Raw genomic sequence first — 17,663 nt, 5'->3', positions numbered from 1 at the left:
AGTCTCCCCATCTGGCATGAATCACCTTTCCTGATTACTTATATTTCTCAGATTGTTTTGTCTATGTGTTGATTGTCCTCACACTCTCTACTTAATAATGTACATATTTGTATACATGTTATATCTTCCCTACTATCTTTTACCATCCTCCACTGGCCATTCAATGAAAAACACCTTGAAGTCAGGAGTAATTTCATTGTTCATCTTTGTATTTCTAGTGCCTAAAACAAACAGACATTTTAAAAGTGCTTGTTGAATTGAAAGCAAATAAATAATTGTGGTTTATAGTTTATCATTAGCACAAAACTTCATCTAGAAACAAAATAATGAATTGTAGTTCACTCTGTGATTACTACTAATTGATTTCAAGTGATTATATTTCTCTTTCCATTTTTAATAATACTAGCATTTTCTAACCTAACCATAATATTTAACAGTTAATAGTACTAATGATTATTACATTTTGCTTTCTTAGTTCAAAATGTCATCTTGATGTAGGAATTATATCTCAAAGATAAAAATACCTGAAATTAAAAAAAAAAGAAAGAAATGCTGTGTTCCCTTTTATATTCCATCATTATCTAGTTTATAAACATTATAAGAACAGGTGCCAAACCTTAATTTTTTGTATCTCCCCTAGGATCTAGTCCAGTGTCTTATGTCTAATAGTTATTAATGAGTAAAATTAACATCATTAACATTCTTGATAATTAATATTATATCTACTCATTTGCTTATTAATTCCTGTTTCCTTCAAAGTGATTCAATCAACAATACTGTCTACCTTTAACTTCACTGAAAATTAAATAGTTCTCCTATGGATATATTATCAGGCAATTTAATTTCTTTCTTGTATATCAGTACCTAATCATCAAATACAGTACTTATATAAGTAGATTATTTAAGGTAAAATGGCATTTTAATCTTTGGGCATTCTTTTTTTTCTCCTTCATTCTGCAGAGAAATGATGAAGAAGCTATTGTGGATAGAGGTGGAACTCGCTCAATCCTCAAAACACACTTTGAAAAGGAAGATTTAGAAGGTAAGAGTTTTCTTTCATTGAACAGTTTATTTAACTTGATTTCAAAGCATTATATTTTAGGCAGAAATTGTATGATAATCATTAAAAATGATATACCATAACAACTATATTGGAGGAATCAGTTTGGGAGGCAGAGAGGTTCATAGATATAAAGTTGGAAGCAGCCTTTGAGGTGATCTAAAATAACTCCCTCATTTAACATATAGAGAAAATGAAGCACAAAGCTCTTATGTGATTTGCCCATTGTCACAAAGTTAATCAGTAGCATAGCTGGGATTTGAAACCAGGTTGCTTGATGGCAACCCCATCTCTTTTGTTACTCTGCTGTTTCCCTTGAAAGTAGTAGGTGGCAACAAGATAGGTTAGATCAACACCATTCCATATTAATGGAAGTTGGTCAGTGGAATTGTAGTTGGTAAGACAGTGTTAAGTGCTATTGAGAATTATTGACAGTGTCCTCATTAGTTCTTCAGTTAAGCACATAAGTCTAATGTTTGAACCTGTAGTTTTTCTTAGATTAAATAGCAATAGTATTAGCACAATCCATCGTCTATAGGACAAAACTAGTCTTAAAACTTAGTCTTCTAGTCCAAATTGAATTCACATTCTCTCTTAGTGGTTATCAACCCAAGGCTTGATGAATTCTGATTTTCAATGAGAGGAGAAATCAGTAGTGAAAATGGAGGGGGTTTTTTTTGCTATAATTCTAAAAGGAAAGAAGGCATGAAAGCACCAAAATGTCATAATCTGTACTTTTTTTGAAACTTTAATTGTAAATAATTTTGTTTTCAAAATATACCCATGTAACTAGCTTTTATATAGCTTTTAACATATAGGTATATAATGTATATACACATATAATATACAAGTATATAATGTATATAATGTAGTGGTTACTACATGCTAACTTGCATTCCAAGAACATTAAAAATAATGCATATATAGGATTCTATAATTATTTTCATATATTTGTATAAATATAATCTCAGCTGCACTTTAACCTATTTTGTAGAAATTTAAAGCTTTAATTGGAGAAATAGATGTCACTAGTTATTGAATCCTGGCCTATAAGTTGAATTAAAATGTATTTTTTTCAACTCAAAGTCAAACTCTACCTTAGCAGATAAAAAATATTTTTAGTTGAAGATTTAAATGAGGGGGAAAATGTCTTGGTTCTCCTTTTCTGTACCAAATGAGTCTTCATTTGGTAGTGATTTCTCCCCCTTACCATCTAAAATGCTATAGAACTGAAGTCTTATGAAATGGTCCTTTGGTTTCCCAAAGATCATTAAATAATCTAATATGCTCTGTATCACTAACTATAGTAATCTCAATTGAAAAAAAATGAGAAAATACTGAGTGCTGATTATGGAGTTCCAATATTAAAGTGATCTTTAAAGAACCAATGATGAATTCTATGTTTGTTTTCTTGTTCACGTTACCAAAATTTCATTCTATCACTTTGGTAGTAAGACTCTATAAGAACACTTTATAATGATGACAAGCTTATGTCATGGAACCAGTGGAGAAAGTATATGTTGGAGGTTTAGCACTTGTAGTTGGAGTACTTGCACCTGTAAGTGATCACTTTCAGAAATCTTGTGTGGATCCTACCAGACTGACCTAGATCCTGGAATTTTTAACTATTTTTTTCAGGCTCTGGTGGTCCATATTCTTCCCATAACTGGTTTGGTTTTGACTAGTTAAATTGCAAGGTACGAGTAGTGGCATAATATACTTTATGGTATTCACCATGGCAGGGGGAAAGGACATTTAAACTCTTGTGAGAAGTAATATGAGTATGTGATGAAAGTGGGAATGGTGTAGCCAAGAAGGAATAATCTACATTAAATTGTTGGCTTAAAATTAATTACAATAACACAGGTTATCTGATTTAGACAAAATCTGACACAAACTGTATTTTGAGTATAATTGGTTGAATTCTTTTTAATGTGAGCCTTACTATTATCATAAAGGCTAGGTTCATATTAGAACAATTCTATATCATTGATCTTATGAGAAATCCATTTTGTGTTTCTTCAATATAATTATTTCTCTGGAAAATAAACATCCATATTTCAAATTGCTTCATGGTACTAGTTTCATTCATCTTCATTTTCTTTTCCTTTTTTTTTTTTCTTTAGTAGTGAATAATTGATTTTCTTTCTCTTTAATTATAGATTTTTTTCCTTTTCATATTAATAAACGAGTTCTTATCTTTCTGCCCTTATTAGTGAATTTTTTAAATTTAATTTAGTATTGATGATAGCGTTCATTTATCGATCCCTTCCAAATGGCACATCCCATTTGTTAATTAATTACAGGCAAAAAAGTTTTTTTAAATGAATGATTTTTTAAAAAATGTCTACCCATGTAATTGGGGAAATAAATTTTTTTTAAAGTTTTTAAACGTTTTATACAACTATATAACCTCTATCAAATTGCTTACCATCTTAGGAAAGGAGGTAAAGGAAGGAAGAAGAAAATTTGGAACTTAAAAATTTTTTTAAATGGATGTCAAAAATTAATTGCACAGGATCCACTTGAAATTACACATTTTGTCTGCCAAACATTCTTGGTATTTAAGTTATATATGCCAAAAAATGGATGATAGACAAACAAATTTAAGTCATATCCAATGCTTACAGTTATGCAGTGAGTAAACATTTATTAAACACCTACTTTGCTCCAGTCCCTATTTGTTAAATCCTGAATATATGCAAAATGGTAAAAGACAGCCCCTAATCTCAAGGATCTCCCACTCTAAAAGGGGATATAGTACACAACTATGTACAATTTACCAAATTTTATTTCTTTTCAGATTATTTTTTTTGGTACCCTCAAAATCTTCAATTTTATCTTTTCTATTTTACAAAGGCCAGAAAAGTTTTGGATATACCACAGTCTAGTGATTATTAATGGACTACACAGAGGAAGCATATTGACACTCAACAGAATGATTATACTCTGAACCCCTCAATTCATATTTGTGGATGATTATGACTTCATGAGACATCTCCCAACTGAGCAGTAGTCTTGAAATTGTCCAGTCCTACTTAGTTTACCAGGGGAGAACATTGTAGAAATAGCATGAAGTAAAGAAAATGACAAGACGTTGCTATGTAGGTATAGTAAGGGAGCATAGCTGAGGTTGAAAGCAGATATCTGAATCCAAATCCAGCCCTCCACTGTGCCATGCTGACTTTAAATCGGGATTGTAAGGAAAGTACATAGTATAAAACTTAAAGTGTTATATAAATGGGAGTTATTTATATCCCTTATGATTGAAGACAGTGTCTTTTGTATATGTAGATAGGTATACATGTGTATGTGGGAGTTTGCATGTATTCATGCCCAATTTTCAATCAATAAAGAAAACTTATACTACACCAAAAGAAAAGGAATTCCCTTTCATTATATTAGATGTAATCCTGTAAATATTAAAAGAGAGAAATTTTAAAACAAGGAAAGTGATTTCTTTAATCCCAAAATATTTTGCTTGAAAAATGGTTAATACTTTGACGACAAACCACAAGTGGCCAAAGCCTCTTAGATTTTCAGTACATAGGTTGAGATTAACAGTCTACTTTTGTTTTCTGTTTCCCAGTCATCTCCAACCTGATTAAGTGTGTTCATTTTTTAATTATACAGCCTAATAGTGTGTTTTGTAGCCTTGTGAAGGTGACATTGTGAAAGAGATCAGCTTAGTCTGCTTCTTGATTAAATTGTTATAAATGTCTTTCCCTTACTAAGCTTATGCCCCAGAGGTATTCTACTTTCAAATGGCATTTTTATTTTCCTCACTTCATGCTATTTCTACAGTGTTCCCCTCTGTATAAACTAAGTAGGATTGGGCAATTTCAAGACTACTGCTCATATGGGAGATCTCTCACAAACTCATAATCATCCACAAATATGAATTGAGAGGCTACAGAGTATAAAATTTTATCTGTACTAGTCTATGTACCAATGCTCTAAATTTTCCCAGAAGTCTTAGTGGATGATGCTGAAAGTAGGTTGTTTGAGTCCTAGGCTCATTTAAAAACAATTATATCTCCTTTGTACTTTAAATACAAAGATCAATAAGTTATTTTAAGTAAAAATTATGTTAATAAAAATGATTTTTTTTAAAAAGACCAAATGAGATGGCACCACTGTCTATTGAAAGATTGTTATCTTGGAGTCAGGAAAGAAGTTTGATTTCAGATTCTGTTATTAGTTCCATGGCCAAAGGCCATTCACTAAACCTTTCTGAACCTCAATTTCTTATTTTGCAAAATGGGGACAGTTGGGGTGATAGTAGTCACATTATTGTACTTACTTTTCAAGGTTGTTATGTCAAAAGAGCTTTGGAAACTTTGAAGCTCTTTATTAATATAAGTTAGTAGAAGAGTTACATCTTGTTTTGTGAATTTTTCATAGCTCTCTGATCTTCAGTTTTATGAATGGGGCATTAGAAATATAATAGGATTGGGTCAATTATCCTCAGTATTGTGAAGTCACCTTTTTCTCTCGCCCTTTTTTGCTTGTTCTTTTGCTTGTTATTTTTCCTCCTCTCTTAACCAGTCACTTCCTTATGATGTGATACTGTTGAGAGAAGGTTTTGATATTTTTTGTACTATTCCTCATTAGTCTTACTAAGAAATATAAAAAATGTGTCCCCAACCGAGATACATCATGGTGCATTATAGATGAGTACCTAAAGAGTATTAATTTCTTTTCTCTCTCTCCATCTCTCTTTCTCTCTATTTCTCCCTCTGTCTCTGTCTCTCTGTCTCTGTCTTTTTCTCTCTCTCTCTTACCCCCCAACCCCATCAACCTATCCAAATAGTTGGAAGTAATGAAAGTTATAGAGATATGCAGAATAATAAAAGATTCTCTGTTTCCCAGATCAGCTCCAGGGGGTTGTTGTTGTTGTTGTTGTTGTTGTTGTTGTTGTTGTTGTTGTCTTTCAAAGAGAAGCACAAAGGCCTTTTGATCTAAATTGTTACAGCTTTCTCTTGGGAAATACTAGTCTAGATTCCAAAGAGATATGAATGAGGAGAAATTTCTATGGGAAATCCTTTCACTACACAAGTATCCTAATATTAGGGAAAGGGGGCCTCTATCATGTATCTAATCAGATTATAAATATTTATTTACAGGTACATGTTCTGTAACAAGCATCATCGGTTCATTTATGTTCACAAAGAAAAGATGGTACTTGAATTTACAAAAATCCTAAAAAGCATACATTTCCTTATGTGTGTTATATAAAGGATGTAACCACAGCCACAATCCAAACATTTTTTTTTTTTTTTGGTAATGTATGGCAGTCATGATTAGAATTGAAGATGAAGCAACATACTAGTTGAAATGCCATGTTAGTTGCCTTCAAATTTATATATATGTGTATGTATGTATGTATATGACTGTCAATCCTTACTTTTTTTCTTTAATGATTTCATTGGCTTTCATGAGTTCGATTATTATTCTTACAAGCATGACTATTATATCCAGATTTTTAATCTCTTGAACTCCAAGTCCTTCATTACCAGCTGGATATTAGCTCTAGGTATTCTTTTGACATCTCAAGCTAAATTTTTCTGTATATTAATTCCTTTGGTTATTAGCTCCTGAGTATTGTTTTGACATCTCAAGTTAAATTTTTCCAAAATATAAATCTGTATGTCCACCTATCCTTGACATGTTAGCATGAGGCAAGCTGCAGAATAGGAAATTGTCCTGGAAGGCAATCCTGATAGTGGAACACATGGAAACATACCATGGGAATAGAAGTGGAGCAATAAGGATGACATTAACAACTCTAGACTCCCAGGCCATTAGTCAAATACCATTGGATTCTGTTTTGCTGAACTGAACCAATGAAGACAAAAGGCTAATGATTTCTCCTTCTCCTGATGCTTCTCTTTCCCCAAGAGAAACATGTCTATTCTATGAATTTTTCTTGCTTAAGAGTATGTTTGCTTTTTGTTTTACTTTTATTTTAAATTCTGTTTTTCTAAGATAAATGTATTAGTGATCTATGTACTTCATTACTTGAATACAGCAAAGAAAAAGCAGTAGGGTGAAATGCCTGGGAGATTTTGCAACTGTGACAAAATTCACTAGGGAATTTCTGGCTGGAGACTTAAAGCAAACAAAGAGAATTCTTGATTAATATTTTATAACATCCAAGGTTAAAGAAAAAAAAGAAGGATCTGGATCTCTAATAGATAAAGACTTTAAGAACTTTGATTTAGAGAAAGGAGATTGGACTGATAAGGAAGACATTTGAGTCAACTTTTCTTCTTTCAATGTTTTTTCACTTTCAGTTCTATTGATGTTTTGTTTTTACATTATATATACATTTAGAGATTACTTCTACTTCAGTTAAATAAATCAAATAATACAGTAACCTCATCTGGAAGTTTATGAAGCATTTTATATCTGTGACATCATCCCCACCTCTCTTATTAAAATTTAACACAGTATTAATTTCTTAAAATATGCATAATCAAACTAAATAAATTTCCCCAATTGATATATATATATATATACATATATATATGTAAATATATATGTTTATGTTGTCTAGATACACATACATATGCATATAAATACACACATACATATGTATATATACACATATGCATACATACATGTATTGTCATTTCTCTGTAATGTAATAAACAAATAAATAAATAGTAAAATAAAATTTCACCATCAGTGTTCTGGAACTATGGATGGTCTTTCTATTGATCAAAGTTCTCAGCACTTCAATATTATTTTTAAGTGTTGTATAAATTATTCTGTTTTATTTTATTCTTCATTAGTTTACAAAAGTACTCAAAATTGTTCATTTTAAAAATATTGATATTATAAATTCTTTTCATTTTGGTCACTTTATTCTGCACCAGTTCATAAGTCTTCCCATAACTTTTTGAAACCATCTGTTTCCTCATTACAGATGATGAATATTCCATAACATTCTCCTATTATTTTAGTTTCCAGGATTTGGTTTGGTTTTTTACCTACACACAATCACTCGCATGTGCACATCAGACACACACACACACACACACATGCTACAATAAATTTTTTTTTACATAATGGATCTTTTCCTCTTTCTTTACTCTCTCTTGGGTTTAGACTTAGTAGAGATATGCTGGGTCAAAACGCATGCCTTGTTTAGTCACTATTTTTGTTTATAATTCCAAATTGTTTTTCATAATTGTACCCATTTACAAGTCCACAAAAGTACATCAGTTTGCCTGATTTCCCATAGCCCCTCCAACATTTATCATCTACCTGTTTTTTAAAATCATCTTTGCCATTCTGTTAGATATGAGGTAAAATCTCAGAATTGTTTCAATTTGCATTTCTCTAAATAGTAGTGATTTGGAGCATTTTTAAATTTCTCTATAAATAGTCTGTCTTCCCATTAATTCTAGCTTAAAAAGAGAACCAAGCCAAGCCAAAGGAACTGAGAGAGATGACTAGATAGAAAGCCAAGACTGAGAGCAGGAATTGGTTTAGGTTGCCAGCCACATGAGGATGGGGTCCAGAAAGAGCAAATGAGTAATCCTTTGCTCTTTAGTCTAGTCTTGAAGTCATTCCACTGTATTGTTCAATCTTTTCACTTTTGTCTACTCTGTGATGCCATTTGAGGTTTCCTTGCTAAGATCCTAGCATGATTTGCCATTTTCTTCTCTAGTTCATTTTACAGATGAAGAAACTGAGGTAAACAGAGTTAGGTAACTTTCCCAAGGCCATATAAACTAATGATAACTCTCTGAGACCAAATTTAAACTCAGAAGATGTGTTCTCTCTAGGCTGGTGTAGGTACATTGTACCACCTATTTGTCCAAACAAGGAATATTTATTTCATAAATGAAAGTTGGAATTCATGAGTTTTACCTCAAAAAGGAAAGAATTCTCTGACTACCCTAAGGTTCTGACTTGAACCATTAGAGTAGAAAGGAATTCAACAGGAGACAACAGGAGCAGTTAAAAAACTGGATGTGAAGGGAGCACTAATAGTCATATTAAGTTTGTGTATTGGGAGCCCACAGTTTGAAAGAGAGACATTGCACATTGAAAGAAGGAAAGACCAGGAGCCTTTTGATTGGAAGGAAGTTTAACTGAATTGCAGTTTAAATTTTCAAATTTCAGCATCATTTACAGTTTGAGAATGGCAAAGACTCCCATATGTCCCTAGATGTTCTGTGCTTTTTCTCTGATTTGAGTGGGAAAAGAAAGAAGACAGAACCTGGAAAAGCTGTCTTCTTTCTTTTCCCACTCAAAACTATGACATAGTTGTTGGACAAAATAGAGTCCCATTGAATGAAGAATTGGTAGAATTTGTTTTCCTCGTCCCCAGAGTCAAACTGGGAAGTTTTAATGTGATCTGTGTTTTTTTTGTAACAAGATTTTGAAATCATATTGTAGGGCACAGAATACTATTGAGTGAAAAGCTGACTGACCTTTGCATTGCTGCAACTTGGGAACTTTGTAGTTTTCTGGTTTGAGGGTCCTTTTTTACAAAGTATAAGGCTTTCTCAGTGTCTTAGTAAGCATTGTCACTGTTTCATCAGCTTAGGAGCAAATTAGGTACAAATTGACCCAGCAGAAGAGAAATGGAGACTAAAAAGGGAACAGCTATCAGAGAAATGGTTTTGTGTAGTACAGACTGTTTCTAAAGGGACCAAAGGCAACAAAACCTATAGTACAGAGTCGTGAGCTCCCCTGAACATATGGGTATTCCTTACTCATGTGACTCTTTGCTAGGTTTCTGTGTATGCCCACATTTCTCCACGGATACTGCCAACGTTAGTAGATGAGCATGACCCAGGTTTATATGTAGATGTGATATTTTGATTATTAGTACATTTGCTATCTCTTGAGCAAATGTAATGTTATAATTGTTCCTGGTTTTATCTTATAGTTTAATGTTTAAATGATTAGTGTTCAAAAACTAATAGTCTCATGGTAATTAATTTTGTCTAAATGAGAAAACCATTTCAAGGGCATCAGGGAAAAAAAGAAATAGGACTATATCCCACCCCTAACAGACTTATTCACTGGGATCCTAAGAATATTTGAGTCATATTCATTTCTTAGTAGATCATTTCTAGGATTCCTATTGCTATTGGTGTGATGGCAACATGAGTAAAGTAATCAAGCCAGAGAGGTTAAGAAAGGATCTATGCTTGTGCTACATATCCATTTTATTGTATCATTAGACTATAAGCTCATGGAGGACAGAAACTGTTTTCACTATTTTTTTTATCTTCAATGTTTAGAATAGTTATCTAGCATAAAATAAATGCTTAATAAATGTTTATTGTTCATTAATTGTTTATGACTCTTTTCTTTATCAGGGAGTTATACCACATCTTTCATAGGCAGTTAGATATCACCATGGATAGTGTACTGAAAACCTGGTTCAGATATAGCTTCAGATATTTAATAGTTGTGTAACCCTTATCAAACCACTTAGGTGCCTCTAGTCAGTTTTCTGAACTGTAAAACGGGAACAATAGTAGCATCTTTCTTTCAGGGTTTTTGTAAGAATTAAATTAAGTAGTGTAGAGTACTTATTAGTGCCTAGAATATAGTGAGTAATTAATAAATGCTTATTTCCTTCTCTTCATTAAAGGAGGAAGTGGAGGAAATATCTGTACAAGGAGTCAGTTAACTGAGGGATGTTTTAAATAGAACTTCAGAAAATGAGGAAGCATAGAAAGGAAAATGTGGAGGGATTAGCGGTAACAGATTCACATACTGGCTGCTATCTAAGAAATGGCACAAAGAAGTGTGTACTAAGACAAATGACTACCTTCTTTGCCTTCCCATTGAACCTCCAGACTTCTAGTCTTTTGCATGATAAAATTTAGAAGGTAGTAAGGTCATCCCCTTTGTTCCATCCAATTGAATTTTATCCAGTTCTATTCCCTGTTTTTTCTTTTTCTGTGCTAGTCTATGTTCTTGTAAAATATACATCCACATGCAAGGGTCTTACCAAATAAAGAATGAGTTATTAGGGTTCATCTGGAAATGAGTTCACTTTAGTGAAAAGCTATTATATGATTAAAGTCCATATTATATTATATTTATATTATATTATATTTATAGATGAGGAAACTGAGGTACTCAGAGGATTCAGGAGTCTAAGATATTAGATTCATGGAATAAATGAATAATAAATCAAGCCTCCTGAAATGTGCACTTATAATGAGTATTCATTTTAATCTAGTAGGGATAGGAGAATGCAGTAGCAGACAGGATCATTAAAATTAGCAGATGGTGTTTACAATGCCAAAATAAAGACTAGAATAATTAGATGCACCTTGTCAGAAAAATTTGGTAGAGAAAAGCAATGGGTTCCATGACTGGGTGTATTACAGTTGGTTGTGTAAGCAGTTAACAAGTCAGTTAATTTCTCTGTGCCTTACTGGCTTCATCTATAAAATGAGGAGATTGTCCCTTCCAGTGCAGAAATTCTATGGTTCTAGAAGTCATTTTTTGGAATGTCGCTCCTTAGAAGGAAATTCTTACTAGGCTTTGTTTAATAGCTAAATATTTGAAATTTTTAAAATATTTCTAGACTCATATTAAAGGTATGTCACATACAAGTTCTGGAAAAGATTGGTTACTCCAGAACAATATTAAAGGCAATAAAAGTATGCTGCCCCATTTCAATTAGTCTGTTGCTATTTCAATAATGACTGTTGCTAGAAAGTTCCAGCAATTGGAATCTGTGATTTTTTTTTTTTTTTTGGTGCTGTTACCAGTAGGGAGGAAATGGAATATGAATAGTTGTATGATATAAAATACAAATTCCATTTTCTATATCTTCTGTCAAAATATTCTATTAATAGAGCTATTAAAAATAAAAGAAAACCAAAGTTTTAAATTTTTTGGCTTTAAAAAAAGTGATTGAGAGGAGATATTTGAGGAATATCAATTTCTATTTTTTTTTCTGACAAGCAATTGGTGGCATTTATTCCATCCTCTGTGTTTTCTTCTTTGATATATTCTCTCATCTTCCTATTTAGTGTCAAGCTCTGTGCTAGGTGCTGAAGGTTCAAAGAAAAAAACTCCCTCATGGAGGGATGCCATTGAGGGGAGACATGTATACACACACACACACACACACATACACACTTAAATGCAAAATATATAACAAATAAATACAAAATAAATTCAGGGTGGGACAAATTCTTAAAAACTGAAGAAATTTGGGCCTTTTGTCAGGAGTGGTATTTGAATTAAATCTTGGAATAACATTTCAGCTGGTCAGGGTGAAAAAGAAAAGAGTACTAAGCATGGAGACAGCATATGCAAAAATATGGAGTCTTGTGTTTAAGAAACTGCAAGGAAGTCAATTTGGCAGAAAGCAGAGTGTGTGAGGGGCATCCTAGGTAATTGGAGTCAAATTGTGAATGCCAAATTGAGAAGTTTATATTTTGCCATAGATGCAACAGCTAAGTCATAAATTGTTCATAAATGATTGAAGATAATGAAGGATGATATGATCTGACTTTTGTTATAAAAATATCACTATGGCAGTTGATTGTGTAATGCATCAGAAAATGAAAAGAGTAGATATGGGGAGACCAATCAGGAAGCTCTTGAAATTGTCTAGGCAAGAAGTAATATGGGGACTACTACATTTAATGTTGAGTGGAGAGGAGACAAAAGATATGAAAGACATGGTGTCTGATTGAATAGGGAGAACAATATAAGTGAAGGATCAAGAATGACAAAGGTTAGAAACATAGGAACTTAGAAGTATGTACATGGTCTTGACAGAAACAAAAAAGAAAATTATGCACTAGAGTAGGTTTAGAGGAAAAAATTAAATCTGTCTGAGACATGTGGGATATCCAAGTAGACATTCCAAAAAGCATTTGAAGATGTGGATTTGGGAGTCACCTTAGAGATGATGACTGAAGCCAGGTAACTTGATGATATACTCAAGAGAGATGATAGAGAAAAAAAGAACTAGAACAAGGTCTTAGGGAGTATTTGTATATGGGGGGGGGCAGAAGAGGAATGATGATCCTATAAGGGGACAGAATTACATTAATCAGATTATTCAGGTAGCAGAACTACTATAAAGTAGAAAACTCAGTGAAGAAAGAATATTCTGAAGAATGGCACAGTCAACAGTGACAGATACTGCAAGAGATGTCAAGAAAGAAGAGGAATGAGAAAAGCCATTGGATTTAGCAGTAAAGAGATCATTAGAGAGGGGTAGAGTTGTCAGTAAAGCAGTCAAATTATATGAGATTGAGAAGTGAGTGGGAGGTAGAGATATGAAATAAATTAGTATAGATAATTTTTAATGAATTTGGCTATGAAAGGAAAGAAAAATTATTGCATAACAACTTGAGGGCATTGTGTGATCAAGGAAAAGATTTTTTTGAGAATGGATGAATTCAGAGTTGGGGGGGGGAGGCAGCAAGTGAGAAAACTTAGAAATTACAAAGAAGCCAGAGTTGCAAAAAAAACTATGTCAAATCTGGACAGCATACTGAAAAGAAGAGATATCATCTTGCTGAAAAAGTTTCATATAGTAAAAAATGTGGTTTTTTCCTAGTAGCAATGTATGGCTTTGAGAATTGGATTGTACAGAAAGCTGAACATCATATGTTCAAAAATTGATGCTTCAAACTATGAAAAAATTTTTCAAAGTCCCTTGGGCAACAATGAGATTGAATCATATTGAAACTGAAGCTTAAATATTTTGGCACATAATGAGGAAACAGGATTCATTAAAAAATGTTGGGGAAAAAATGAAGGCAAAAGGAAAAGAAGCTAGCAGAGGATTAAATGGACAAATGATGTCTTGGAAGCAATGAAAATAAGTTTAGGCAGACAGGAAGATAGTGGGGAATAGAAAAGCATGACATGCCATGAGCTCACAGAGTGAGATCCAACCAAAAAAACTGAACAACAAAAGGATTAAATTCCTAGAAGAAACGAGAATAGAGAGGATCTAGACCACAAGTAGTGGAATTCACCTTTGAGACTAAAGCAAAAAAGGAAAGAATTAGGGATAATGTTAAGAATAATTGAAGTATTGAAATCATTAAGAAGAAGGAGCTCTTTTGAGAGATTTCAATTTTTTTTCATTAAAGCCTGAGGAAGGTTTTCTTCTAATCAGAGGATCAGAGAAGAAATGGAAAATATAGTGTAACTGACTTGAAGAAAAAGTTTGGAATAGATGATGCTGTGGGGAGAAGAATAGAGTCAATCTAGGAAGAGTAAAGGATTAGCATGCAGCAGTAAAAATCAATGAGATGACTGTGCTGCACTTGACATAAAGAAGATATGGATTTGAATTTTGCCTCTGACACTTAGTTGCTGTATGACCATAGAGGTAAGTGACTTAATCACTTTGACTCTTGGTCCCCTCATCTATGGTATCCTCATATAGTTGTTTTAGGGTAAGGTGAGATAAGATATAAAAATAAAAGAATGAGATTATTAAAGAATCCTGTAGAAAAATTAAGTGTAACTATGTGGTGCAGTAGATAGTGTGCTGGTCATGGAGTTTTCTTGACAAAGCTACTAGAGTTGTCCATTTTCTTTTCTAGCTCGTTTTACAAAGGAGGAACCAGAGGCAAACAGGGTTAAATAACTTACGTAGGGTCAGACAGCTAATTAGTGTCTAAAGCCAAATTTGAACACAGAAAGAGAAGTATTCCTGATTCCAGTCCTGGACCTCTGCTCTCTGTACTACCTCTCTGCCCTAGAGTAGTGTAGGTGCTCTCTAAATATTTGGTGCCTGATTCTCAGCTTTTTTCTGCTCTTCTTTGGGGCTACAATCACATATTAACATTTCTTCCCAAACTCCTTTTTAATTGGGCTAGCTTTCCCATGTGTCTTTTATTTTTCTGTCTTAACTCTGTGTTTCACATCCTGTACAACTCATCTGGTAGAATCCCCCTAATTTTCCCTTCCCTTTCCTTCCAAATTATCTATTGCTCATCTGTAATTATGTTTTCAGTAACTCCAAGCTTCCTAATTTTTCCTTACAGATGTTTTAACTCTTTTATTTCTCTAGATTCCTCCCCCCCAAAAAAAACATGTTTATTTTATTTCCTATCATGTTTTCTCATGGATTTCCCAACTTTCTTTCCTTGAAAAATCCTCCCATCATTCTTAACTTTTCATATTCTCAGATTCTGCCCATAACATTCATCCATTTTTTTTCAAATATCATGCTGCTAGCTTTTTAAACACATTCTGATATGAATTAAAGAATGTGAGAGAGATTCTGCAGAAATTAAATAATCACAATAATTGAGTTTGATTGTGTTACTCATTCTCTAATCCATTTCCCTAGAATAAAACTAAAACTTACACCTTGTCAGAGTTATAGAACTATTCAATAAATACCATTAAATTAAACTAAACAATATTTTGTGTTTCATGAAAAACATATCTAGGAAAGCATTTTTCTTCCCCAATAAAAAATTTGTTAAAATAATGGTACAATTTAGATTTTTTTTTAAAGTGTATATTCTGTCAGGTCCACTTAACAGATATGTATAAAGGCCTATTGTTTGCAAGGCACTGGAAATAAAAGGTAAAAAATGCTCATTCCTATTTTTGAGGACCTTGGAGTTTAATGGGTAGTGAATTTGAAACACGAACCAAATAGTAGAATGATCAAATAATGAGAACTATAAAAGATAGAAATAGTATTGTGAAAAATCTTAGAAAGGAGAGATCTTTCACATGTAATATGTGTAGGAGGAGAAAGAATAGACAAAGACTTCGTGAAAAATATGACTTCTAAATTAGATTTTTAAGGAAGAAAAGGACTTAACTAATATATCACATTTTAATTCTTCAGTACTCTCATTTCCCTTTCTCTATTCCTCTGTTCATGTGTGTACCCCAAATGGGATTATTTTTCCTCTTCCTTTCACCCAGCCAAATCCTATTTATTTTTCAAGGCCCAGTAGCCATCTCCATTAAGCATTCTTTAAAGTCTCCTCAGACTTCATCATCTTTCCTTCATAACTCCTACAGAATTTATAATTTCTACCTCATAATTTAGTATTGGGATTTTTTTTACCTTACTGTTATTTCATATTTTAATTCCCTTTCCAATAAAGGGGGGGCGGGGTACTTCCTAGGTTCAAGAGACCTGCAATTTTATAATAGCTTTGCTTCGGCTTTACTGAGTGACCTTGGACAAATTATTTAATCTCTCTTGGATTTACTTCCTCGAAGTGAAAATAAGAGATTAGACTCAATAGTGTTTAAGGTCATTTCCAATTCTAAAAATTTTTGAGCTTAGTTTATAAGAACCATGAAGGCAGGAAATGCATTTTGTAGTTCTCTATATCTGCCATGATGCTGACCTTAGACTAGCACAAATGTTTGTAGATTATCTGTCAAAAATTCTAGTTTCTATAAAAATTCATCTTGGGATGCTGAATTTTAGACAATGAGCTTCTCTAGAAACTTTACAAACTAAGGATCCTTAAAATGAGAAAGAAAATAGAATTATTATCCAATCAAATTCATTTTATTGTCAACATGTTTGCTCACACATGTGCCAATTTGTTTTAAAAGATATCCAACATGGCATCTTTTGTGTGAAACCTGTAGCTCTTCATTTCTAATTTTTAAAAAATATTATAATAATTTACTAGGGCAACTCAGCACAGTAGAGATGAAAAAGCCCTGGGCTGGAATTCAAGATAGGTAAGGGACCTAAGAGGTGATGTGATTCATTGCAAATAGTGCTGGATTTGGAAACAGGCGATTCAGATCTAAGTTTAGCTCTGGCACTTTCTAGTTTTGTAATCATTAGGCACATCATTTAAGTCTTTTTTAGTCTAGTTTTCTCATCTGAAAAATGCAGATTAATAATAATACCTGGCATCCATATAGAACTTTAAATTCAGAGTGAAAATCATGTTTGAGATAAAATTGAAATTTTTAAAACAAAAATTAGTTTGTCTTTCTTTAACCATCCCATGGTTCTTATTACTTCTCCCCTACATTTGGGTAGTCGACCATTATAAAATTGAGTAAATTATATTTTGAACACTAATGTTATATTTCTACATTTATTGTCTCACTTTTGTATTTATATATCCATGCTTGACACTTTTTTTGTTTGTTGTTGCAATTCAGTTCTGTTCAATCCTTTGTGACTCCATTTATAGTTTTCTTGGAAAAGATACTGGATTGGCTTGCCATTTCCTTCTCTATCTCATTTTACAGCTGAGGAAAGTGAGGCAAACAGAGTTCAGTGACTTGCCCAGCATTACATAGTTAGCCAGCATCAGAAGTCAGATTTGAACTAGGAAAGATAAGTCTTCCTGACTCCAGGCTTATGTCATGAGTAGAATTCAAATGTCCGTCTTTCTGACTTTAAGGAGAGTCCTATATAATAATCATTGCACTAGTTGCTAGGGAAAAGTATGCCTTGAATGTGTTATTATTAGCTTATCTTTTCTTTCTCCATTTCTCTTCTTCCGATATTCCTCTCTCTTATTTCTCTCTCTGAGGAGAATTTCTGTCAGCCTCGAGGTTCTTTGATCTATTGTGACAAATGGTTTCTTGCTGGGTTTTCTGCCTCTGGTAGTCTCTCAGTGATTAAAGATCA

At 32.9% G+C, this 17,663-nt stretch overlaps 1 protein-coding gene across 6 annotated transcripts in view; it reads left to right on the top strand.

Moving 5' to 3' along the window:
- Window positions 1–17,663, top strand: part of SLC4A10 (solute carrier family 4 member 10) — a 361,700-nt gene that overhangs the window by 145,934 nt on the left and 198,103 nt on the right. For all 6 annotated transcript variants that reach the window (XM_031960579.1, XM_023499232.2, XM_023499231.2 and 3 more), the window contains exon 2: window positions 961–1,042. In XM_031960579.1, the coding sequence (XP_031816439.1) occupies window positions 961–1,042 (82 nt within the window). The remainder of the gene's footprint in view (window positions 1–960; window positions 1,043–17,663) is intronic.

The sequence above is a fragment of the Sarcophilus harrisii genome, chromosome 3, assembly GCF_902635505.1.
Source record: "Sarcophilus harrisii chromosome 3, mSarHar1.11, whole genome shotgun sequence".
In the NCBI taxonomy this organism is placed as follows: Eukaryota; Metazoa; Chordata; class Mammalia; order Dasyuromorphia; family Dasyuridae; genus Sarcophilus; species Sarcophilus harrisii.
The sequence above is the reverse complement of the archived record's forward strand: the minus strand, read 5'-3'. Positions and strand labels throughout refer to the sequence as shown.